This window comes from Oncorhynchus mykiss, chromosome 7, assembly GCF_013265735.2.
Source record: "Oncorhynchus mykiss isolate Arlee chromosome 7, USDA_OmykA_1.1, whole genome shotgun sequence".
NCBI classification, from domain to species: domain Eukaryota; kingdom Metazoa; phylum Chordata; class Actinopteri; order Salmoniformes; family Salmonidae; genus Oncorhynchus; species Oncorhynchus mykiss.
The window spans coordinates 86,499,425-86,527,027 of NC_048571.1; the positions used below are offsets into that span (position 1 = coordinate 86,499,425).

At 42.4% G+C, this 27,603-nt stretch overlaps 1 protein-coding gene across 1 annotated transcript in view; it reads right to left on the bottom strand.

Annotated features, from left to right (window-relative positions):
- Positions 1-18,069: 18,069 nt before the first annotated feature.
- The window catches only part of slc6a1b (solute carrier family 6 member 1b), a gene marked incomplete at its 5' end in the record, with an annotated part of 32,181 nt that continues 22,647 nt past the window's right edge, over positions 18,070-27,603 (bottom strand). Inside the window, 2 exon segments of the mRNA XM_036984281.1 lie at positions 18,070-18,490; positions 24,166-24,333. Coding sequence (XP_036840176.1) covers positions 18,374-18,490; positions 24,166-24,333 — 285 coding nt within the window. The 3' untranslated portion in view covers positions 18,070-18,373.

A 27,603-nucleotide genomic window follows, 5' to 3' on the forward strand; every position in this document is an offset into this window, starting at 1 on the left:
CGAGAAAAGGGCAACCAGTGAAGAACAAACACCATTGTAAATACAACCCATATTTATGCTTATTTATTTTCCCTTTTGTAACTATTTGCACATAATGACATTTGAAATGTCTAAATTATTTGGGAACTTTTGTGATGTTTCCTGTTAATTTTTATAGTTTTTTTTCTCACTTTTGTTTATCTACTTTGGTAATGTGTTTCCCATGTCAATTACGCCCTCACATTGAAATTGAATTGAATTGAGAGAGAGAAAGAGAAAGAGAGCTTATACAAAGTAAAGGTCGATAGGAGATGACTAGATTAGTTTTCCTAGGGCGGGTGGTTAGCCACTCATTCACTGTTAGGCTATTAGATTAGGATTATTATTCTAGATTATGTATAGATTATTAGTGGACACAGATGATGGTAAGTACCTATAGGTTGGTTGGTAGTAGCTAGGTAGGTACTGTAGGTAAGTAGAGGAGCCTGCATTTAACCAGAGAGGAAGAGGAGAAGCGAGATGGTTTACTCCGGCCAAAATATGTTCCCCGAAAATAAAACCACGACGCAAGGAATTTTTTGTATGGAAGTCTATAAGAGAGTGTAGAATTTGGTCAAGAAAAAATGTAATTGCTCATTTGCTACGTGTGGCTTTTTGGATCTAATAGAAGTTTTTAATAATGGGCTAGGAGGCCTGGCCATGGCCGTCCATGTTCTCTATCAGCTCAAGGATCTCTGGGTATTTCAGCAATTTAAGGAAAATAAATACTTCCTTATATTGTTGTTCGTACGCGTATCTACCCTCTCATTGACTAGAATGGTCCCACCTGATCTCGCCTTCTTCCGCCTGCCATCCATCTGTTAGGACATGTATTTTCATCGTTAGAACGGTCACTCAAATATCTTGTCGATATAATTTTTTGCTTTAACACATTATCTTTAAAATGTATTTATTGGGGCCTCCCGGGTGGCGCAGTGGTTAAGGGCGCTGTACTGCAGCGCCAGCTGTGCCATCAGAGTTCCTGGGTGGGCAACCAGGCTCTGTCGTAACCGGCCACGACCAGGAGGTCCGTGGGGCGACGCACAATTGGCCTAGCGTCGCCTGGGTTAGGGAGGGCTTGGTCGGTAGGGGTGTCCTTGTCTCATTGCGCACCCGCGACTCCTGTGGCGGGCTGGGCGCAGTGTGCGCTAACCAAGGTGGCCATGGTGTTTCCTCCGGCGCATTGGTGCGGCTGGCTTCCGGGTTGGATGCGTGCTGTGTTAAGAAGCAGTGCGGCTTGGTTGGGAGGATGCATGACTTTCAACCTTCGTCTCTCCCGAGCCCGGGAGTTGTAGCGATGAGACAAGATAGTAGCTACTACAACAATTTGATACCAGGAAAAAGGGGTAAAAATTAAAAATATATATATTTTTATTTATAGGCAAGTCAGTTAATCTTGAAGACGTATATCAAACATTCTATATCTAACATCTTGTTGGTTAAGGAGAACAACAGATCTTTTTTTTACCTTATAAAAAGCTGAGGAATTTGATCCAGCAACCTTTCAGTTACTGGCCCAACACTCTAACTCTAGTCTCTGTTCTGGTATGGATGGGCCTGGTGAAATGTAACCACTCTCAAATTCATAGACGGAATCTATGGATGCAAGGACTGACCATCCACGAAATCAAAATGATAGTTTTTGACCATATGTTGAGGCTACACAGTGTTTGTTTACAGCCCATTACAAAGGAGTCAAACAAACTTCTCACTGGGCACACACTGGTTGAAACAACATTAGTTTACACACCATTTCAACAACATTTCGCTGAACCAACGTGGAATAGACGTTGAATTGACGTCTGTGCCCAGTGGGTTATATTTTGGGTTATGATAGATGAACTAAGCTCATGAGGCATTTATAAGATATACGTCTTCAAGAATCAATGAGGAGATATCATTAATACGTTTAAAAAATGGAGTGGGTTAAAAAGGTTAAAAAGGTTAACAAGGATAAATATTGATTTCAAATCAAATAAAAATCAAATGTATTTATATAGCCCTTCGTACATCAGCTGATATCTCAAAGTGCTGTACAGAAACCCAGCCTAAAACCCCAAACAGCAAGCAATGCAGGTGTAGAAGCACGGTGGCTAGGAAAAACTCCCTAGAAAGGCCAAAACCTAGGAAGAAACCTAGAGAGGAACCAGGCTATGTGGGGTGGCCAGTCCTCTTCTGGCTGTGCCGGGTGGAGATTATAACAGAACATGGCCAAGATGTTCAAATGTTCATAAATGACCAGCAAGGTCCAATAATAAGGCAGAACAGTTGAAACTGGAGCAGCAGCACGGCCAGGTGGACTTGGGACAGCAAGGAGTCATCATGTCAGGTAGTCCTGGGGCATGGTCCTAGGGCTCAGGTCCTCCGAGAGAGAGAAAGAAAGAGAGAATTAGAGAGAGCATATGTGGGGTGGCCAGTCCTCTTCTGGCTGTGCCGGGTGGAGATTATAACAGAACATGGCCAAGATGTTCAAATGGTTGATGTGAATACTAAAACTGTCACGTGTGCTCCTCCCTCTCCGGCCTCTAGGTCACCAGGCTGCTCGTTATGGAGCACACCTGTCACCATCGTTACGCGCATCAGCGTATTATGACATCACCTCCCTGATTACCTTCCCTATTTATGTCACTGCCTTTGGTTCCTTCCCCATATATGTCTCTCCCTTTGGTTCCTTCCATATATATGTCACTCCCTTTGGTTCCTTCCCTATATATGTCACTGCCATTGGTTCCTTCCCTATATATGTCTCTCCCTTTGGTTCCTTCCATATATATGTCACTCCCTTTGGTTCCTTCCCTATATATGTCTCTCCCTTTGGTTCCTTCCCTATATATGTCTCTCCCTTTGGTTCCTTCCCTATATATGTCACTCCCTTCTGTTCCTTCCCCATATCTGTCACTCCCTTTGGTTCCTTCCCTATATATGTCTCTCCCTTTGGTTCCTTCCCTATATATGCCACTCCCTTTGGTTCCTTCCCTATATATGTCACTCCCATTGGTTCCTTCCCTATATATGTCACTCCCATTGGTTCCTTCCCTATATATGTCACTCCCATTGGTTCCTTCCCTATATATGTCACTCCCATTGGTTCCTTCCCTATATATGTCACTCCCTTCTGTTCCTTCCCCATATCTGTCACTCCCTTTGGTTCCTTCCCTATATATGTCTCTCCCTTTGGTTCCTTCCCTATATATGCCACTCCCTTTGGTTCCTTCCCTATATATGTCACTCCCATTGGTTCCTTCCCTATATATGTCACTCCCATTGGTTCCTTCCCTATATATGTCACTCCCATTGGTTCCTTCCCTATATATGTCACTCCCATTGGTTCCTTCCCTATATATGCCACTCCCTTTGGTTCCTTCCCTATATATGTCACTCCCTTCTGTTCCTTCCCCATATCTGTCACTCCCTTTGGTTCCTTCCCTATATATGTCTCTCCCTTTGGTTCCTTCCCTATATATGCCACTCCCTTTGGTTCCTTCCCTATATATGTCACTCCCATTGGTTCCTTCCCTATATATGTCACTCCCATTGGTTCCTTCCCTATATATGTCACTCCCATTGGTTCCTTCCCTATATATGTCACTCCCATTGGTTCCTTCCCTATATATGCCACTCCCTTTGGTTCCTTCCCTATATATGTCACTCCCTTTGGTTCCCTTTGGTTCCTGCCCTATATATGTCACTCCCTTTGGTTCCTTCCCTATATATATATGTCACTCCCATTGGTTCCTTCCACAGGCATCATTGTTTCTGTTTCATGTCTGTGTGTTGTTCGTGTTTCTTGTTTTTTGTTCTACGGTTCGTCCATTTATTAATTAATTAAATGTATTCACTCCCTGAACTTGCTTCCCGACTCTCAGCGAACATCGTTGCTAAAACACACATATAATACAGTACATCGATTGCGTGAAGAACGTTTTTAAATACTGTATTGCTGTAGTAAGATGTATCCCTGCGAGCAGATTGTGTATTTTGGTTGTAAGGAAGTCAGTTTAATCTGTTCATTACAATTCTTTGTGAAACAACAAAACAAAATAATAACAGGGGTAACAGGGTCTGTGGGGTAACAGGGTCTGTGGGGTAACAGGGTATGTAACAGGGTCTGTGGGGTAACAGGGTCTGTGGGGTAACAGGGTCTGTGGGGTAACAGGGTCTGTGGGGTAACAGGGCCTGTGGGGTAACAGGGTCTGTGGGGTAACAGGGTCTGTGGGGTAACAGGGTCTGTGGGGTAACAGGGTCTGTGGGGTAACAGGGTCTGTGGGGTAACAGGGTATGTAACAGGGTCTGTGGGGTAACAGGGTATGTAACAGGGTCTGTGGGGTAACAGGGTATGTAACAGGGTCTGTGGGGTAACAGGGTATGTAACAGGGTCTGTGGGGTAACAGGGTATGTAACAGGGTCTGTGGGGTAACAGGGTCTGTGGGGTAACAGGGTCTGTGGGGTAACAGGGTCTGTGGGGTAACAGGGTCTGTGGGGTAACAGGGTCTGTGGGGTAACAGGGTCTGTGGGGTAACAGGGTATGTAACAGGGTCTGTGGGGTAAGAGGGTCTGTGGGGTAACAGGGCCTGTGGGGTAACAGGGTATGTAACAGGGTCTGTGGGGTAAGAGGGTATGTGGGGTAACAGGGTCTGTGGGGTAACAGGGTCTGTGGGGTAACAGGGTCTGTGGGGTAACAGGGTCTGTGGGGTAACAGGGTCTGTGGGGTAACAGGGTCTGTGGGGTAACAGGGTCTGTGGGATTACCTTCCCTATTTATGTCACTGCCTTTGGTTCCTTCCCTATATATGTCTCTCCCTTTGGTTCCTTCCATATATATGTCACTCCCTTTGGTTCCTTCCCTATATATGTCTCTCCCTTTGGTTCCTTCCCTATATATGTCACTCCCTTTGGTTCCTTCCCTATATATGTCTCTCCCTTTGGTTCCTTCCCTATATATGTCACTCCCTTCTGTAACTTCCCTATATATGTCACTCCCTTCTGTTCCTTCCCCATATCTGTCACTCCCTTTGGTTCCTTCCCTATATATATATATATATATATATATATATATATATATGCCACTCCCTTTGGTTCCTTCCCTATATATGTCACTCCCATTGGTTCCTTCCCTATATATGTCACTCCCATTGGTTCCTTCCCTATATATGTCACTCCCATTGGTTCCTGCCCTATATATGTCTCTCCCTTTGGTTCCTTCCCTATATATGTCACTCCCATTGGTTCCTTCCCTATATATGTCACTCCCATTGGTTCCTTCCCTATATATGTCACTCCCTTTGGTTCCCTTTGGTTCCTGCCCTATATATGTCTCTCCCTTTGGTTCCTTCCCTATATATATATGTCACTCCCTTTGGTTCCTTCCCTATATATGTCTCTCCCTTTGGTTCCTTCCCTATATATGTCACTCCCATTGGTTCCTTCCCTATATATGTCTCTCCCTTTGGTTCCTTCCCTATATATGTCTCTCCCTTTGGTTCCTTCCCTATATATGTCACTCCCTTCTGTTCCTTCCCCATATCTGTCACTCCCTTTGGTTCCTTCCCTATATATATATATATATATATATATATATATATATATATATATATATATATGCCACTCCCTTTGGTTCCTTCCCTATATATGTCACTCCCATTGGTTCCTTCCCTATATATGTCACTCCCATTGGTTCCTTCCCTATATATGTCACTCCCATTGGTTCCTTCCCTATATATGTCACTCCCTTTGGTTCCCTTTGGTTCCTGCCCTATATATGTCTCTCCCTTTGGTTCCTTCCCTATATATATATGTCACTCCCTTTGGTTCCTTCCCTATATATATATATGTCACTCCCATTGGTTCCTTCCACAGGCATCATTGTTTCTGTTTCATGTCTGTGTGTTGTTCGTGTTTCTTGTTTTTTGTTCTACGGTTCGTCCATTTATTAATTAATTAAATGTATTCACTCCCTGAACTTGCTTCCCGACTCTCAGCGAACATCGTTGCTAAAACACACATATAATACAGTACATCGATTGCGTGAAGAACGTTTTTAAATACTGTATTGCTGTAGTAAGATGTATCCCTGCGAGCAGATTGTGTATTTTGGTTGTAAGGAAGTCAGTTTAATCTGTTCATTACAATTCTTTGTGAAACAACAAAACAAAATAATAACAGGGGTAACAGGGTCTGTGGGGTAACAGGGTCTGTGGGGTAACAGGGTATGTAACAGGGTCTGTGGGGTAACAGGGTCTGTGGGGTAACAGGGTCTGTGGGGTAACAGGGTCTGTGGGGTAACAGGGTCTGTGGGGTAACAGGGTCTGTGGGGTAACAGGGTATGTAACAGGGTCTGTGGGGTAACAGGGTCTGTGGGGTAACAGGGTATGTGGGGTAACAGGGTCTGTGGGGTAACAGGGTCTGTGGGGTAACAGTGTATGTGGGGTAACAGGGTCTGTGGGGTAACAAGGTATGTAACAGGGTCTGTGGGGTAACAGGGTCTGTGGGGTAACAGGGTCTGTGGGGTAACAGGGTCTGTGGGGTAACAGGGTCTGTGGGGTAACAGGGTATGTGGGGTAACAGGGTCTGTGGGGTAACAGGGTCTGTGGGGTAACAGGGTATGTGGGGTAACAGGGTCTGTGGGGTAACAGGGTCTGTGGGGTAACAGTGTATGTGGGGTAACAGGGTCTGTGGGGTAACAAGGTATGTAACAGGGTCTGTGGGGTAACAGGGTCTGTGGGGTAACAGGGTCTGTGGGGTAACAGGGTCTGTGGGGTAACAGGGTCTGTGGGGTAACAGGGTATGTGGGGTAACAGGGTCTGTGGGGTAACAGGGTCTGTGGGGTAACAGTGTATGTGGGGTAACAGGGTATGTGGGGTAACAGGGTCTGTGGGGTAACAGGGTATGTAACAGGGTCTGTGGTTTAACAAGGTATGTAACAGGGTCTGTGGGGTAACAGGGTATGTGGGGTAACAGGGTCTGTGGGGTAACAGGGTCTGTGGGGTAACAGGGTCTGTGGGGTAACAGGGTATGTGGGGTAACAGGGTCTGTGGGGTAACAGGGTCTGTGGGGTAACAGTGTATGTGGGGTAACAGGGTATGTGGGGTAACAGGGTCTGTGGGGTAACAGGGTATGTAACAGGGTCTGTGGTTTAACAAGGTATGTAACAGGGTCTGTGGGGTAACAGGGTATGTGGGGTAACAGGGTCTGTGGGGTAACAGGGTCTGTGGAATAACAGGGTATGTAACAGTGTCTGTGGAATAACAGGGTATGTAACAGGGTCTGTGGGGTAACAGGGTCTGTGGGGTAACAGGGTATGTGGGGTAACAGGGTCTGTGGGGTAACAGGGTCTGTGGGGTAACAGGGTCTGTAACAGGGTCTGTGGGGTAACAGGGTCTGTGGCGTAACAGGGTCTGTGGGGTAACAGGGTATGTAACAGGGTCTGTGGGGTAACAGGGTCTGTAACAGGGCATGTGGGGTAACAGGGTATGTGGGGTAACAGGGTCTTTAGTAGGGTATGTGGGGTAACAGGGTCTGTAACAGGGTCTGTGGGGTAACAGGGTATGTGGGGTAACAGGGTATGTGGCGTAAAAGGGTCGGTGGGGTAACAGGGTATGTGGGGTAACAGGGTATGTAACAGGGTCTGTGGGGTAACAGGGTCTGTAACAGGGCATGTGGGGTAACAGGGTATGTGGGGTAACAGGGTCTTTAGTAGGGTATGTGGGGTAACAGGGTCTGTAACAGTGTATGTGGGGTAACAGGGTATGTGGGGTAACAGGGTCTGTGGGGTAACAGGGTCTGTAACAGGGTCTGTGGGGTAACAGGGTATGTAACAGGGCATGTGGGGTAACAGGGTATGTGGGGTAACAGGGTCTTTAGTAGGGTATGTGGGGTAACAGGGTCTGTAACAGGGTATGTGGGGTAACAGGGTCTGTGGGGTAACAGGGTATGTGGGGTAACAGGGTCTGTGGGGTAACAGGGTATGTAACAGGGTCTGTGGGGTAACAGGGTATGTGGGGTAACAGGGTATGTGGGGTAACAGGGTATGTGGGGTAACAGGGTATGTGGGGTAACAGGGTCTTTAGTAGGGTATGTGGGGTAAAATGGCCAATGTCTATATAATGTGTGGTCTTGTCCGTTTAAATAAATCAATTTGCCTTCTTTCAATCTAAAAATCGAATTCATGTTAATAAATCAGAAAGATTCATGTTCATCGTATTAGATGTACTGTACATACGTATTTACAGGTTAAAAACAATCGGCCTCTCATGCACATCTAAAAAGAAATCAGGCCATATTCTGTGAGTTATATGGTCTAGGAGAGGAGAGGAGTGGGGAGGGGAGGAGAGCGGGGGAGAGAGGAGCAGAGAGGAGGAGAGAGGAGGAGAGGAAAGAGGGGGAGAGCAGAGGAGAAGAGAAGGAGAGGAGGAGAGGGCAGATAAGAGATGTGTTGGGCCGTGTTGGGCCGTGTTGGACTGTGTTGGACTGTGTTGGGCTACTAGCATTTCATCCAGTGTTGTTGTCATGCAGAGGAGAGCAGAGAGAGACACAGTCCTGTGCCAGGCAGCCAGGACCGAGAGGAGAGCAGAACAGAGAGAGCAGGGAAACAGATTTAGCTAGCCCCTTTAGTCTGGAGCAGATTACCTCTGCTCGACTGAATCTGTCATTGTCACTACGCTGATGGCTCCTAAGAGGCTCTCTCTCTCTCTCTCTGTGCCTGCGTCATCCACCGCCACTGCTTTGCATGGCTTGGACCCCCCCAGTCAGAGACTAATTTCAATGCAATCTCTAACCCTGCACATCACAGGGCATTTACAGACTGCTAATCCGTTAATAAATGCCATGAAGTAATTGGCATTTGAGATTTGTGCGTTCTAGTGACTGATAGTCACGCAATACCGAAAACAAGATTTCCTCTGTAACGTGAAGTTTCCATGCACCAGATTATTTTGTGACATTTCTCTCTCTCTCTCTCTGTCTCTCTCTCTCTCTGTCTCTCTGTCTGTCTCTCTCTCTCTCCTCTCTCTCCTCTCTCTCTCTCTCTCTCTCTCTCTCTCTCTGTCTCTCTCTCTCTCTCTCTCTCTCTCTCTCTCTCTCTCCAGATGTTTTATGAATAATTTGAACAAATTGTCATCTGTTGGATATTGATAACGCAGTATACAGTACCACAGAGTGAGGAGATCCAATCCAATACGAGGACAACGGCTATGATGACAGAGGCCATACTGGCAAGAGACTGCACCCGCAGGCTGTGAATCACTGATTCATTCTACATTATAATAACTAAGCTATGGCCACAGAGTTCAAATGTGTATTTATGAACGTTTAACGACTTACACTACCGGTCGAAAGTTTTTCGAACACCTACTCATTCAAGGGTGCTAGCCATGATGATTAAGTGTGCTTTGAATTATAAATAAATCACAGACACAGACAGTGTCACCAGCAAAGCACCAGAACACCTCCTCCTCCATGCTTCACGGTGGGAAATACAGATGCAGAGATCATACATTCACCTACTCTACTCTACGTCTCGCAAAGACACAGTGGTTGGAACCCAACACCTCAAATTTGGACTCCAGACCAAAGGACAGATTTCCACTGTTTTAATGTCCATTGCTCGTGTTTCTTGGCCCAAGCAAGACTCTTATTGGTGTCCTCTAGTAGTGGTTTCTTTGCAGCAATTTGACCATGAAGGCCTGATTCACACAGTCTCCTCTGAACAGTTGATGTTGAGATGTGTCTGTTACTTGAACATTGTGAAGCATTTATTTGGGCTGCAATATTAGGTGTAGTTCACTCTAATTAACTTATCCTCTGCAGCAGAGGTAACTCTGGGTCTTCCTTTCCTGTGGCGGTCCTCATGAGAGCCAGTTATCTCTAATGAACTTATCCTCTGCAGCAGAGGTAACTCTGGGTCTTCCTTTCCTGTGGCGGTCCTCATGAGAGACAGTTTCATCATAGAGCTTGATGGTTTTTGCTACTGCACTTGAAGGAATTTTAAAAGTTCTTGAAATGTTCCGTATTGACTGACCTTCATGTCTTAGAGTGATAATGGACTGTCGTTTCTCTTTGCTTATATGAGCTGTTCTAGCTATAATATGGACTTGGGTCTTTTACCAAATAGGGGTATCTTCTGTATACCACCCATACCTTGTCACAACACAGCTGATAGGCTCAAATGCATTAAGAAGGAAAACAATTAACTTAAGGCACACCTGTTAATTGAAATGCATTCCAGGTGACTACTTCATGAAAAGGTCTGAGAGAATGCCAAGAGTGTGCAAAGTGGTCATCAAGGCAAAGGGAGGCTACTTATAAGAATCTCAAATATAAAATATATTTTAATTTGTTTAGCACTGTTTTGGTTACTACATGATTCCATATGTGTTATTTCGTAGTGTTGATGTCTTCACTCTTATTCTACAATGTAGAAAATAGTCAAAATAAAGAAAAACCCTTGAAAGAGTAGGTGTTCTAACACTTTTGACTGGTACTGTATATGAAAACCTCCTGCACTAACGTGTTACAGTACATACCATACCTCCTGCATTAACCTGTTACAGTACATAACACACCTCCTGCATTAACCTGTTACAGTACATAACACACCTCCTGCATTAACCTGTTACAGTACATAACACACCTCCTGCATTAACCTGTTACAGTACATAACATACCTCCTGCACTAACCTGTTACAGTACATAACACACCTCCTGCATTAACCTGTTACAGTACATAACACACCTCCTGCATTAACCTGTTACAGTACATAACACACCTCCTGCATTAACCTGTTACAGTACATAACACACCTCCTGCATTAACCTGTTACAGTACATAACACACCTCCTGCATTAACCTGTTACAGTACATAACATACCTCCTGCATTAACCTGTTACAGTACATAACATACCTCCTGCACTAAGCTGTTACAGTACATAACACACCTCCTGCATTAACCTGTTACAGTACATAACACACCTCCTGCATTAACCTGTTACAGTACATAACATACCTCCTGCACTAAGCTGTTACAGTACATAATCTACCTCCTGCACTAAGCTGTTACAGTACATAATCTACCTCCTGCACTAAGCTGTTACAGTACATAATCTACCTCCTGCACTAAGCTGTTACAGTACATAATATATCTCCTGTACTAACCTGTTACAGTACATAATATACCTCCTGCACTAAGCTGTTACAGTACATAATCTACCTTCTGCACTAACCTGTTATGTTAAATAATCTACCTCCTGCACTAAGCTGTTACAGTACATAATATACCTCCTGCACTAAGCTGTTACAGTACATAATCTACCTCCTGCACTAGCCTGTTACAGTACATACAAAAATATGTTGTCTTTAACTTCTTGCGGATTAGTGGGAAATTGCAGAGCGCCAAATACAAATTAAATTACTATAAATATTCAACTTTCATGAAATCACAAGTGCAATATATAAAAATAAAGTTTAACTTGTTGTTAATCCAGCCGCTGTGTCAGATTTCAAAAAGGCTTTACGGCGAAAGCAAACCATGCGATTATCTGAGGACAGTGTCCAGCACACAAATGCATAACAAATCATCTTCAACCAGGGAGTTGTGACACAAAAGTCAGAAATAGCGATATAATATATGCCTTACCTTTGAAGATCTTCTTCTGTTGGCACTCCAAAGCGTCCCAGTTACATTACAAATGGTCCTTTTGTTCGATAAAATCCTTCTTTATATCCATAACTTGGTTTAGCTGGCGCACTTCAGTCAATAATCCACTCGGTTTCCCTCCTTCAAAATGCATACAAAATTAATCCCAAACATTACCAATAAATTTAATAAATAAATCCAAACAAGTCAATCAACGTTTATAATCAAACCGTAGGTACCCTAAATACACACATTTTTATTTATTTCACCTTTATTTAATTAACCAGGTAGGCTAGTTGAGAACAAGTTCTCATTTGCAACTGCGACCTGGCCAAGATAAAGCGTAGCAATTCGACACATACAACAACACAGAGTTACACATGGAATAAACAAAACATAGTCAATAATACAGTAGAACAAAAGAAAACAAAAAGTCAATATACAGTGAGTGCAAATGAGGTAAGTTAAGGAAATAAATAGGCCATGGTGGCAAAGTAATTACAATATAGCAATTAAACACTGGAATGGTAGACTGGCAGAAGATGAATGTGCAGGTAGAGATACTGGGGTGCAAAGGAGCAAAATAAATAAATACCAGTATGGGGATGAGGTAGGTAGATAGATGGGCTGTTTACAGATGGGCTATGTACAGGTGCAGTGAGCTGTAAGCTGCTCTGACAGCTGGTGCTTAAAGCTAGTGAGGGAGATGTGAGTCTCCAGCTTCAGAGATTTTTGCAATTCATTCCAGTCATGGGCAGCAGAGAACTGGAAAGAAAGACGACCAAAGGAGGAATTGGCTTTGGGGGTGACCAGTGAGATATATCTGCTGGAGCGCGTGCTACGAGTGGGTGCTGCTATGGTGACCAGTGAGCTGAGATAAGGCGGGGCTTTACCTAGCAGAGACTTGTAGATAACCTGTAGCCAGAGGATTTGGCGACGAGTATGAAGCGAGGGCCAACTAACGAGAGCGTACAGGTCGCAATGGTGGGTAGTGTATGGGGCTTTGGTGACAAAATGGATGGCACTGTGATAGCCGATACAATTGAAGACGGAGAATCTTTCTGTCTTTATCGGAGAAAAATACCAAAGAACACACTCTCATTCACGCGCTTGGAAACACTAGAGCTAAAATGGGAGCCACCTAGAAAAACTACAATCTCTGGCTCATTTTTCCAAAAAACAGCATGAAACTATTTCTAAAGACTGACATCTAGTGGAAGCCCTAGGAACTGCAATCTGGGAGGATTTCGCCCTATTATAAAAGTGCTAGCCATTGAAATCAGTGTTCTTTTTTTTTGGGGGGGGGGGGGGGGGGGGGGGGGGGTTATTCCTCAGGGTTTCGCCTGACATTTCAGTTCTGTTATACTCACAGACATTATCTTAACAGTTCTAGAAACTTTAGAGTGTTTTCTATCCAAATCCACCGATTATATGCATATCCTAGCTTCTAGGCCTGAGTAGCAGGCAGTTTACTTTGGGCACGCTTTTCATCCAGACGTCAAAATACCGCCCCCTATCTCAAAGACGTTAACCACTAGCATTGTCTTTGCTGATAGCTACTTCATTGAGGAGATGTGTAGCTGCTACAATTGTGATATGTGGTTGTCCGACCTAGCTATCTGAAAATGAATGTACTGACTATGACTGTGATATGTGGTTGTCCCACCTAGCTATCTAAAGATGAATGTACTGACTTGTAAGTCGCTATGGATATGAGCCTCTGCTAAATGACTAAAATGTGACGTTCTCAGGGAAACAATTGGAGATTTTAGGGGCTTGTAACTGAACAATGTAAAAACCTCTTAACATCTTAAAATGTCTAAATAAATTGTGTTCCCCCCAATTCCTGCCCCTCGCTACGGTACATTTTGGAAGGATGTTATTTATCATTAATAATGAATTCATATCTTGTTCATATCTTGTTATTAAGTCAAGGTTGCTCAAGTCTTGTAAGACGATTTAATAATAAGCAGGAGTTGTATCAATGGTAATTTTGGAGAATTAAGACAATTTAGACGCAAGTCTACAATAGTCGTCCGCTTGCTAATTTTAGTGCTCACTCAAAATTATTTAATGTTTAAAAAAAAGATTTAATTATTCAAAGGAAAGGTCACCAATATATTAATATATCATATTAATTTATAATGTGTATTAAAAAGGACAGGATTCCATTCTTCACTATGTAGAAGAATCCCATTGTTCATGTGCATTGTGATGAAACTAAAATCTGTAATTTAAAATCCAAATGACATGTTCCCAATATTGTCTGATGGATCTAATTTTTGTACTCTGGGCTTTTAAAGGTGAGAGATGCAGTTATTGTGTCAAGCGTTTACTATACTGTTCTCCGGTCTCAGTGTCATGCCATAATATCCCTTTACTGATTTATAAAACACAGTATCTACTTACTCTTTGTAATACTACTGTCACGAACCTCGCCGAAGATGGTGCCTCTTCCTGTTCGGGCGGTGCTCGGCGGTCGTCGTCGCTGGCCTATTAGCTGCCATCGATTCCCTTTCTGTTTGTTTTGGGTTATTGGGTAATTGGGTTGTTTTGTATTAGGGTTTGTTTGTAGGGTATTTAAGGACACTAGGCCCGCTGGGTATTTGTGCGGGCTTGTTTCTTGTTACTCTGTGTTTGATGGTGTGATTTATTCGAGTCTTTATTCTCCGGACTATTTTTGTCCTGTTGTTTGGACTGGCAACTTATGTACGCCCTGTGTGTTGGCGTGACTGTTTTGTTGCGCTGGTGAATAAATTTGACAAACGACAGAACTCTGCTCTCTGCGCCTGATTCCACCCACCACTCCTAGTTGATCGTAACAACTACATCTAACAACATTTTACATCTGATTTAAATACATTTGTTTGAAATAAATCAGCTGTAATATATATATATATATATATATATATATATATATATATATATAAATTTAAAATACAAATATTTCCCCCATAAAAAAAATATACATGATGAAAGCACACGTTATAATCTATAGTTCTTTATTTACTTCTGCAGATAACATATATGGCAATCATGCTTTTTTCATATAACACCATCTAACACCATGTATTATATATTGTACATAGAATATTTTACATTAGGCCCATGAGACTGGTAGAAATATACAAAACAAGATTCTTTGACTAGACAAGTGTATCTATCTATGATTTAATTATTCTACTATTATTGTTATTGCCATCTATTATTTTTTTTTTACATTTCAGAAAGATATAATATAATATGAGATATATGTGCTTTAGGTTTCTGAAATAATCCTATTATTGCAGAAAACAGCAAATAATAGCAGATTTTTTTCAACATTTAGACAAAAAAAAACTCATCTGGACATTCACAGTTACATGTATAACGCAGTAGAGTTTTACAACATCATTTAAGACAGAAAACTGCAGTATGGTAACTTTATACAAAATTAATGGGAACCTTAATTCATTGCACATTTTAGTTTTATATTCTTTGCAGTGACTAAAATGACTCATTTAAACCAGATCCTTGTCATTTGTCGCTGCCATGGAAACAAACTAGTTTAATCTTTATAGAAATACAACTTTGATAATTTGTTTGGATTACTATATAATCGATCTATATATGTATATGTATATATACAGTACTAATCGGTCTTCACAGTGGGGAGAACAAGTATTTGATACACTGCCGATTTTGCAGGTTTTCCTACTTACAAAGCACGTAGAGGTTTGTAATTTTTTTTATCATAGGTACACTACAATTGTGAGAGACGGAATCTAAAACAAAAATCCAGGAAATCACATTGAATGAATTTTAACTAATTAATTTGCATTTGCCCCACTGTATATGTATATATACAGTACTAATCAACAGTTTGGACAAATCTACACATTCAAGGGTTTTTCTTATTTTTACTATTTTCTACATTGTAGAATAAAAGTGAAGGCAGAAAAACTATGAAATAACACATATGGAATCATGTAGTAACCAAAAAAGTGTTAAACAAATATATAAGTCGCCTTGGCATTCTCTCAACCAGTTTCACCTGGAATGATTTTCCAATCGTCTTGAAGTTCCCACATATGCTGAGCACTTGTTGGCTTCTTTTCCTTCACTCTGTGGTCCAACTCCTCCCAAATCATCTCAGTTTGGTTACTACATGATTCCATATGTGTTACTTCATAGTTTTGATGTCTTCACTATTAATATACAATGTAAAAAATTAAGAAAAACCTTTGAATGAGTAGGTGTGTGCATATTTTTGATTGATACTATATATATATTTATTTATTGAAAAAAAACTTGATAATTAATGTTTCCTCTTTCAAAAAAAATGAAAAAGAAAAGTATAATTTCAGTAGTAATATTGGCCTATGTTTTCGGACCAGGATAGGTTGTGGTCCATCTATAACACTTCTCTTACAGAACCTGACATAGGAAACCTGCACAGTCAGACTAGGACTAGAATGATTGACTAACAACAGACGACTGGCTATCATCTCTGTAGTTTCATCAGATAATTTGGTCACTTTTCACGACTGTTCCTGAGGTCTGGACTAATGTGGGAAACAAGTTTGAAGTTTAAACAGTATCTCTGGATTGTTAGAAGGAATTGTCATGCAGTCACTGCTCAAATGCTACTTCTGTGATAATAATGCTTATAGTACTGTGTTATCTGGATTGACGGGATGGGAGGGATATATATGTCTCATGTCAATAGGTTGGTAATCTTGTTTTTTTATTATTGACATGTGTATGATTTTGGTCCATCTCACTCTTACATAGAACACATCCTACAAAATGATTCTTTAAAAAAAAAAAAGTTATTGTTCTTTAGAAAACAAAGATACAATTGTAACAGTCTCTGGTATGATAATGTTAATCTGCATTTTGTAATAGTCATACCGAATGGGAAGCTTTGAGATCCACACTGGAACTTTGTGCTTTTCAAAGGAAAATAAGTAAAGGGGTAAAATAGTGGTAAAAATGGCCGGATCTTGGAAAACAGTGATAATATTATATACATAGATTATGGAGATTTGGCCTTTTCAGGTTGCACTATCCCATAATGGTCATTGCTTATAATTGGTCAATATTCAATTCCACTATGCATCTTTAATTTTGCATTCATTTCACTACTTTCTGTAACACATTCCATTCCTTTTTCTATATTTATTTTAAATACAAACACATATGAATTATAATCTATATATAACCTTTTTACAATAATTGTATTTTTAATAGATTAATTTAAGTAAATATCTTAAATTAGCACAGTAGTGTTGAATCATATTGGGCCTCCGAATTTAAATTACAATTCAAATTACAGTAATTTTCTAGGTAATAATTTCAGAAAAGACTGTTTTGCATAAGAAATAGAACCGTTGCCAATAACATCATGCATGTCCTGTAACATAGCCTTTCTTCATTCTGATCTGGCTAGTTAATCTACCTTTCTTCATTCTGATCTGGCTAGTTAATCTACCTTTCTTCATTCTGATCTGGCTAGTTAATCTACTTTACCTTTCTTCATTCTGATCTTAATCTACCTTTCTTCTTTCTGTTTTACTCCTTTTTTTTTTTTTACAAACCAACAAAAATAAAATAAAAACATTTTTAAAGAAAAAAAAGAAAACAAAATAGTAATCAGGTTGGTCACATGTTTCCCCTGGAGGTAGGTGATTAGATAGACATCGAAGTCATTTTTTTCATCTCAAATAGAACACTTTTCCCTATGTAGTGCACTACTTTAGACCAGGGCCCAGAGGGAATAGGGTTCCATTTGACAAGGGCCCAGAGGGAATAGGGTACCATTTGACCAGGGCCCAGAGGGAATAGGGTTCCATTTGACCAGGGCCCAGAGGGAATATGGTTCCATTTGACCAGGGCCCATAGGGAATAGGGTTCCATTTGACCAGGGCCCATAGGGAATAGGGTTCCATTTGACCAGGGCCCAGAGGGAATAGGGTACCATTTGACCAGGGCCCAGAGGTAATAGGGTACCATTTGACCAGGGCCCAGAGGGAATAGGGTACCATTTGATCAGGGCCCAGAGGGAATAGGGTACCATTTGACCAGGGCCCAGAGGGAATAGGGTACCATTTGATCAGGGCCCAGAGGGAATAGTGTACCATTTGACCAGGGCCCAGAGGGAATAGGGTACCATTGGACCAGGGCCCAGAGGGAATAGGGGGCCATTTGACCAGGGCCCAGAGGGAATAGGGTACCATTTGACCAGGGCCCAGAAGGAATAGGGTACCATTAGACCAGGGCCCAGAGGGAATAGGGTACCATTTGACCAGGGCCCAGAGGGAATAGGGTACCATTTGATCAGGGCCCAGAGGGAATAGTGTACCATTTGACCAGGGCCCAGAGGGAATAGGGTACCATTGGACCAGGGACCAGAGGGAATAGGGGGCCATTTGACCAGGGCCCAGAGGGAATAGGGTTCCATTTGACCAGGGCCCAGAGGAAATAGGGTACCATTTGACCAGGGCCCAGGGGGAATAGGGTACCATTTGACCAGGGCCCAGAGGGAATAGGGTACCATTTGACCAGGGCCCAGAAGGACTAATACCTATATGAAACACTATCTATATTGGCCCTGGTAAAAAGCAGTGTAACTACATAGGTAATTGTGTGCCATTTGAGACGAATCCCTTGGTTGCGTTTCACCTTGATTACGTTGTTTTCTGCAGAGAGTTTGCCCTCGAGGGTTTAGGATGTAGTAACAAGGTTTAGATGTAAGCCTCTTCAGTGGCCAGGTTCTCTGCTTCTGCTGCAGTCTGCTCAGGGCCGTTCTCCTGGCGTTCTCCTTTCACCATCATCGGGGGCTGGATCATTATCCGCAGACGCTGCAATGTGCGAGAGAACGACACGTTTATTTTTTTTTTTTTAAAACGCCCGTGGTGCTGGATTCTTTAGGCTTTCACATTGTTGAGTTACAACGTTACCACGCCTCCTGCAAACGCTGCGAAGAAACGATACGATTCAACAACAACAACAACAACAACAACAACAACAACAACAACAACAACAACAACAACAACAACAACAACAACAACAACAACTGCAGTCTGCTTGTTGACATTTGTAGCCCTTTCCTGCAGTCAAATTATCTACTGGCCTCATGGGTGGAATGTTATTCATATTTTTTTCATAATTATTTATTTTTTTTTTTAAACATTATTTTAAAAAAAAGACTCAAAAAATCCAGTGTTTCTATGTCAAACGATGTTGTTATATTTCAGTCTTCTGTGATGTATATTAAGTGTAATATTGGGAGGCAAACTCAAAATGTAATACATTTCAACTCTGTATCTGACATGGTACAGGTATCTTCTTCCTTTTTTTAGGCACATGTGTAGATTTGTTTAGGACTGCCAAGAAACACTCTGCGTGACCCTGATTTAGCCCACTGCAGTAAATGAAGCTTTCACATTGCTACCATCGAATATCTTGTTATTATGCTACACATTGTATCATGATCCACTAGATAGCTAGCTGTCTCAGTGTCTGCCAGAACCTACTTCCATCTGTTGCTTGACACATACTAATCAAGTGAACTGATTGCTACAATTTAGGCAATCAAGACTCCACTGACTGACACAAAAGGGGCTGACAGCTGCTCGTCTCGTTGCAAGTGACGACTGCAGCAGCGCCTCCAACCGAACCGACAATTACGGATCAGCCTTTCACTGCAAGCTGCAGCTGAACAGCGATCACGTGACTGACCGGACTCATACTCCTTCCTCTCTGTGACCTTTTTCAACTGAATATCTATGTCTATTTCTATGTCTATCTGTCTGTCTATGTCTCTTTCTCTATGTCTGTCTATGTCTATGTCTATATGTCTATTTCTATGTCTATGTCTATATGTCTATTTCTCTGTCTATTTCTCTATGTCTATTTCCCTGTCTGTCGATTTCCCTGTCTATTTCTATGTCTATTTCTGTCTATTTCTATGTCAATGTCTCTTTCTCTATGTCTGTCTATGTCTATGTCTACATGTCTATGTCTATGTCTATATGTCTATTTCTCTGTCTATTTCTCCATGTCTATTTCCCTGTCTGTCGATTTCCCTGTCTATTTCTATGTCAGTGTCTATTTCTCTATGCCTATTTCTATAGCTACGTTTATTTCTATGTCTATTTCTATGTCTATGTCTGTTTCTATCTCTATTTCTCTGTCTATTTCTCTATGTCTATTACCCCTGTCTATTTCCATGTCAATGTTTATTTATGTCTATTTCTATGTCTGTTTCTGTCTTTTTCTCTATGTCTATTTCTATGTCTATTTCTACGTCAATTTCTGTCGATTTCTATGTCGTTTTCTGTCTATTTCTATGTCAATGTCTATTTCGATGTCAATTTCTATGTCTATTTCTCTATGTTTAATTCTGTCTATTTCTACAGTGCATTCGGAAAGTATTCAGACCCCTTGACTTTTTCCACATTTTGTAATGCTTCAGGCTTATTCTATATTGATTAAATAATCATTTCCCTCATCCATCTGCACACTATACCCCATAATGACAAAGCGAAAACAGGTTTTTAGACATTTTTGTAAATGTATTTAAAATAAAAAAACAGAAAGACCTTATTTACATAAGTATTCAGACCCTTTGCTTTGAGACTTTAAATTGAGCACAAGGTGCATCTGTGTTTCCATTGATCATCCTTGAGATGTTTCTACAACTTGATTGGAGTCCACCTTTGGTAAATTCAATTGATTGGACATGATTTTGAAAGGTACACATCTGTCTATATAAGGTCCCAGAGTTGACAGTACATGTCAGAGCAAAAACCAAACCATGAGGTTGAAGGAGTTGTCCGTAGAGCTATGAGACAGGATTGTGTCGAGGCACAGATCTGGGAAGGGTACCCCAAAAAAAAAGATTCTCTGGTCTGAAAATAGCTGTGCAGTGACGCTCGCCATCAAACCTGACAGAGCAGATTGGGAGAAACTCCCCAAATACAGGTGTGCAAAGCTTGTAGCATCATACCCAAGACGACTCGAGGCTGTAATCACTGCCAAAGGGGCTTCAACAAATTACTGAGTAAAGGGTCTGAATACTTATGTAAATGTGATTTCAGTTTTTTATTTTGGTATAAATTTGCGAACATTTCTAAACCCGTTTTTGCTTTGTCATTATGGGGTATTTTTTGACCTGAAAACGTCTGTCTAGCAACGATCAAAATCCAAGAATTTTGAAATAGAATAATGGGCAACGGGAGTGGGAAGCTCTTAGAGATTTACCCAGAAAGAGTAACATCTGTAATCTCTGGCCAAAAGTGATCCTCTTTAAATTATTGACTCAGGGGTGTGAATACTTATGTAAATTAGATATTTCTGTATTTCATTTTCAATACATTTTTAAACATGTTTTCCATTTGTCCATGTGGGGGATTGAAGGGAAAAAAAACAAGATATTTAATCAATTTTGAATTCAAGCTGTAACACTACAAAACATGGAATAAGTCAAGGGGTTTGAATAATTTCTGAAGGCACTGTATATGTCCAAGTCTAATGTCATGCTCAAGACATAACGCTCAAGCCATAATGGGAAACATTTGCTGTCCTCAAACTTGGCTTTTACTATGTCTGTGAGAAGGCGACGATTATTTATGCAGATTAAGATAAAAACAGTAATCGCCAGCAGCAATATTCCAAACTTGTTTTTGGATTACGTGCCTTCCCATCTACTTAAAATACTACAAAATCCAAACTCTGCTGCAGGCCATTGGTCCTTCGAGCCGGATCTCTTTCGGAATCACATGATATGGTTATTTTGGGAAGCTTTTTTTTTGATTTGTGAGGGCTGAGCTGTTTTGTGGACACAAAATGGCCACCCCATGACTCTGAATATACAGTATGTGAGCTCTTGTAACGCCAGAATAGTGGGTTCGATTCCAGGGAACACCCGGATTGCGAAATACAAAAAAAATGTCAAAGTTGATTTGGATAAAAGTGTCTCCTTTTTAAAATCTTTACTAATGACAACTAAAAGTTACATCACTTCCGGTTAAAGCCACTGGCTTTGAATAAAAGCAGAGTTTCTATGTATGTGGATAACTCAACACTATACACGTCAGCTACTACAGTGACTGAAATGACTGCAACACTTAACAAAGAGCTGCTGTTAGTTTCAGAATGGCAAGAAATGCACTTGTTCTAAATATTTCCAAAACTAAAAGCATTGAATTTGGGACTATTCATTCATTAAACCCTAAACCTCAACTAAATCTTGTAATGATTAATGTGGAAATTGAGCCAGGTGAGATGACTAAACTGCTTGGAGTAACCCTGGATTGTAAACTGTCATGGTCGAAACATATTGATACAACAGTAGCTAAGATGGGGAGAAGTCTGTCCATAATAAAGCCCTGCTCTGCCTTCTTAACAACACTATCGACAAGGCAGGTCCTACAGGTCCTAGTTTCTACCTTCTTAACAACACTATCAACAAGGCAGGTCCTACAGGCCCTAGTTTCTACCTTCTTAACAGCACTATCAACAAGGCAGGTCCTACAGGCCCTAGTTTCTACCTTCTTAACAACACTATCAACAAGGCAGGTCCTACAGGCCCTAGTTTCTACCTTCTTAACAGCACTATCAACAAGGCAGGTCCTACAGGCCCTAGTGTCTACCTTCTTAACAACACTATCAACAAGGCAGGTCCTACAGGCCCTAGTTTCTACCTTCTTAACAACACTATCAACAAGGCAGGTCCTACAGGCCCTAGTTTTGTCACACCTGGACTACTGTCCAGTTGTGTGGTCTGGTACCACAAAGATGGACTTTACAATTGGCTCAGAACAGGGCAGCACGGCTGGCCCTTAAATGTACACAGAGAGCTAACATTAATAATATGCATGTCAATCTCTCATGGCTCAAAGTGGACGAGAAATTAAACAGACAGCTCGGTGCATTCAACATGTCAATACCTCTCACAAATACAAGTATTAATGAATTCAAACTACTGGCACACAGCTCGAACACCCATGCATATCCCACACGACATGCCACCAGAGGTCTCTTCACAGTTCCCAAGTCCAGAACATACTATGGGAGGTGCACAGTACTACATAGAGCCATGACCACATAAAGTATCTCATGCAAGCAGTACAATCAGATTTATAAAAAGAGATAAAAATACACCTTATGGAACAGCGGGGACTGTGAAGAGACACAAACACAGGCACAGACACATACCCATGCTAACACATGCACTGTACACACACGTCAACATGGATTGTGTATTGTAGATCTGTGGTAGCAGAGCAGTGGCCTGAGCTGCTGCATTTGCAGGAACTAATGAAGATCCATAATAAATCCCAGGAAGAGTATCTGCTGCCTTGGCAGGAACTAATGGGGATCCATAATAAACCCCAGGAAGAGTATCTGCTGCCTTGGCAGGAACTAATGGGGATCCATAATAAATCCCAGGAAGAGTATCTGCTGCCTTGGCAGGAACTAATGAAGATCCATAATAAATCCCAGGAAGAGTATCTGCTGCCTTGGCAGGAACTAATGGGGACCCATAATAAACCCCAGGAAGAGTAGCTGCTGCCTTGGCAGGAACTAATGGGGATCCATAATAAATCCCAGGAAGAGTATCTGCTGCCTTGGCAGGAACTAATGGGGACCCATAATAAACCCCAGGAAGAGTAGCTGCTGCCTTGGCAGGAACTAATGGGGATCCATAATAAACCCCAGGAAGAGTAGCTGCTGCCTTGGCAGGAACTAATGAAGATCCATAATAAACCCCAGGAAGAGTAGCTGCTGCCTTGGCAGGAACTAATGGGGATCCATAATAAACCCCAGGAAGAGTAACTGCTGCCTTGGTAGGAACTAATGAAGATCCATATTAAACCCCAGGAAGAGTAGCTGCTGCCTAGGCAGGAACTAATGAAGACCCATAATAAACCCCAGGAAGAGTAGCTGCTGCCTTGGCAGGAACTAATGGGGATCCATAATAAACCCCAGGAAGAGTAGCTGCTGCCTTGGCAGGAACTAATGGGGATCCATAATAAACCCCAAGAAGAGTAGCTGCTGCCTTGGCAGGAACTAATGGGGATCCATAATAAACCCCAGGAAGAGTAGCTGCTGCCTTGGCAGGAACTAATGAAGACCCATAATAAACCCCAGGAAGAGTAGCTGCTGCCTTGGCAGGAACTAATGGGGATCCATAATAAACCCCAGGAAGAGTAGCTGCTGCCTTGGCAGGAACTAATGGGGATCCATAATAAACCCCAGGAAGAGTAGCTGCTGCCTTGGCAGGAACTAATGAAGACCCATAATAAACCCCAGGAAGAGTAGCTGCTGCCTTGGCAGGAACTAATGGGGATCCATAATAAACCCCAGGAAGAGTAGCTGCTGCCTTGGCAGGAACTAATGAAGACCCATAATAAACCCCAGGAAGAGTAGCTGCTGCCTTGGCAGGAACTAATGAAGATCCATAATAAATACAATATATATATATATAGTGATTGGCAGCATCTGAGGAAGACAGAAGGTGATGTGTTACCTCTTTGTAATCCCCCTTGAGGTTGAGGAACATATAGACCATGTATCCAGGTATCAGGAGCATGGAGGACAGCGCCATGCACCAGCCTACTCCCTGGCCCCAGGCCGGGAACACGTAGTTGTTCATGGTGAGAGGAACCATCTGGACAGCACTGAACAGGAACACTCCCTGGAAGAGAAGACAGAAGAACAACCTGGTCACGAAACAACGGAAGCCTTAGTGCTTTATTGTGTTTATTGTCCTCTATATTGTTTATGTATTTTAAATCATCTACTAAATTCAAATCAATCAATCGACCTGGTTACATCCCAGACACAAACCAAAATCGAGCTGTTTTTTTTTCTATACGTTGGACAGAACGGCAGCGTCCTGTAAACTCAAGTGGGGTGGTGATGTGTGTCTCTCTGTTAACAACAGCTGGTGCACGATCTCTAATATTAAGTTAGTAATTGAAGTTCCCCTCGCCTGAGTTAGAATACCTCACGATAAGCTGTAAACCATACTATTTATGAAAAAATATTTATCTATAATATTCTTAGCTGTCTATTAACCACCACAAACTGATGCTGGCACTAAGACCACTAAGACCAATCAATGAGCTGTTATTGGGCCATAAGCAAAGAAGAAAATACTCACCGAGAGGCCCACCCTAGTGGACCGTGATTTTAACGCAGGAAAACTGAAATCCGTTTTACCTCATTTCTACCAGGTGAAAAAAACTCTAGATCCCCTTCACTCCACACACAGAGATGTATACAAAGCTCACCGTCCATTTGGAAAATCTAACTAGTTTCAACTACCTGGCATGATGACTCCTTGCTGTCCCCAGTCCACCTGGCCGTGCTGCTGCTCCAGTTTCAACTGTTCTTCCTGCGGCTATGGAACCCTGACCTGTTCACCGGACGTGCTATCTGTCTCAGACCTGCTGTTTTCAACTCTCTAGAGACAGCAGGAGCGGTAGAGATACTATCAATGATCGGCTATGAAAAGCCAACTGACGTTTACTCCTGAGGTGTTGACTTGTCGCACCCTCGACATCCACTGTGATTATTATTATTTGCTGGTCATCTATGAACATTTGGTACCTCTCTTGGTTTTGCTAATTGGAGTTTTTAGGCTGGGTTTCTGTACAGCACTTTGAGATATCAGCTGATCTAAGAAGGGCTTCATAAATTAATTTGATTTGATTTTGATTTGATGAACTGTAGCAGGAAGTAGCAGTGACTCGCTCAATAGAGATGAAGGGGATGCTAGGCTACAGGACTGTTTCGATTCATCTGATAACAGGAGTTTTACCACATCACCGGATTCATTTAATAAGTGCATCGAAGATGTCATCCCCCATATAGGTACATTTCCCAACCAGAAGCCATGGATTACAGGCAACATCCGCAACTGAGCTAAAGGGTAGAGCTTCCTCTTACAAGGAGCGGGACACTAATCCGGACGCTTTAAGAAATCCTGCTACACCCTCCGAGGAACCATCAAACAGGCAAAGCTTCAATAAAGGACGGAGATCGAATCCTACTACACCAGCTCTGATGCTCGTCGGATGTGGCAGGGCTTGCAAACTATCACATATTACAAAGGGAAACTCAGCCATGAGTTGCCCAGTGACATGAGCCTACCGGACGAGATAAATGCCTTGTATGCTCGCTTCGAGGCAAGCAACACAGAACCATGCATGAGAGCATCAGCTGTTCTGGACGACTGTGTGATGACGCTCTCCGTAGCCGATGTGATTAAGAGGTTTTAACATTCACAAGACCGCAGAGCCAGACTGGTTACCAGCACGCATACTCAGAGCATGCGCTGACCAACTGGCAAGTGTTTTCACTGACATTAAAACCTCTCCCTGTCTGAGTCTGTAATACCAACATGTTTCAAGCAGACCACCATAGTGCCTGTGCCCAAGAACACGAAGGTAACCAGTCTAAATGACTATCGCCCCGTAGCACTCATGTCTGTAGCCATGAAATGCTTTGAAAGGCTGATCATGACTCACATCAATACCATCATCCCAGAAACCTTAGACGTACACCGATTTGCATACCGCCCCAACAGATCCACCGATGACCCAATCTCAATTTCACTTCACACTGGCCTTTCCCACCTGCACAAAAGGAAAACCTACTTGAGAATGCTGTTCATTGACTACAGCTCAGCGTTCAACACCATAGTGCCCACAAAGCTCATCACTAAGCTAAGGACCCTGGGACTGAACACCTCCCTCTGCAACTGGATCCTGGACTTCCTGACGGGCTGCCCCCAGGTGCTGAGGGTAGGCAACAACACATCCGACACGCTGACCCTCAACACAGGGGCCCCTCAGGTGTGCGTGCTTAGTCCCTTCCTGTACTTCCTGTTCACCCAATGACTGTGTGGCCACACACGACTCCAACACCATCAGTAAGTGTGCCAATGACCCGACGGTGGTGGGCCTGATTACCAATGACGATGAGACAGCCTATAGGGCGGAAGTCAGAGATCTGGCAGGTGATCGTGGACTACAGGAAAATGGGGGCCAAGTACGCTTCAAGTTCCTCTGTGTCCACATCACTAAGGAACTATCACGGTCCAAACACACCAACACATTCGTGAAGAGGGCACGACAACACCTCTTCCCCCTCAGGAGACTGAACATTTTTGGCTTGGGTCCTCAGATTCTCAAAAAAAGTTCTACAGCTGCACCATCGAGAGCATTTTGACTGGCTTCACCACCTCCTCGTATGGCAACTGCTCGGCATCTGACTGTAAGGAGCTACAGAGGGTAGTGTGTACGGCCCAGTACATCACTGGGGCCAAGCTTCCTGTCATACAGGACCTCGATACCAGGCGGTGTCAGAGGAAGGCCCTAAATATTGCCAAACACTTCAGCCACCGTAGTCATAGACTGTTCTCTCTGCTACCACACAACAAGCGATACCAGAGCGCCAAGGCTCCTGAAGGCTCCTGAAAGGCTCTTGAACAGCTGCTACCCCCAAGCCATAAGACTGCTGAACAGTTCATCAAATGGCTACCCAGACTATTTACATTGACCCCACCCTTTTTTTGCATTGGTTCTATCTACACTCACTGGACTCTACCCACACACTCACACATACTACACTGACACGCTCACACACACACTCACACACACACTCACACACACACTCACACACACTCACACTCACACTTTAATACTCTCACACTCTTCACATACGCTGCTGCTACTCTGTAAACTCGGTAAAGTCTATACCTGTTGTATTCGGTGCATGTGACAAATACAATTTGATTTGATTTGATTTGACCGAGGTTGTAGGAATATAGAGAGTTGTTAATGACAAAAATAGGCTGTATAGTTTGGTCTTTATTTTTGGCATTAAAAGCCCTCCATATAATAACACCAGACAGACAGCTGTATTCAGTGTGGTAGTTGGCCAAAATTCATGAATTTAC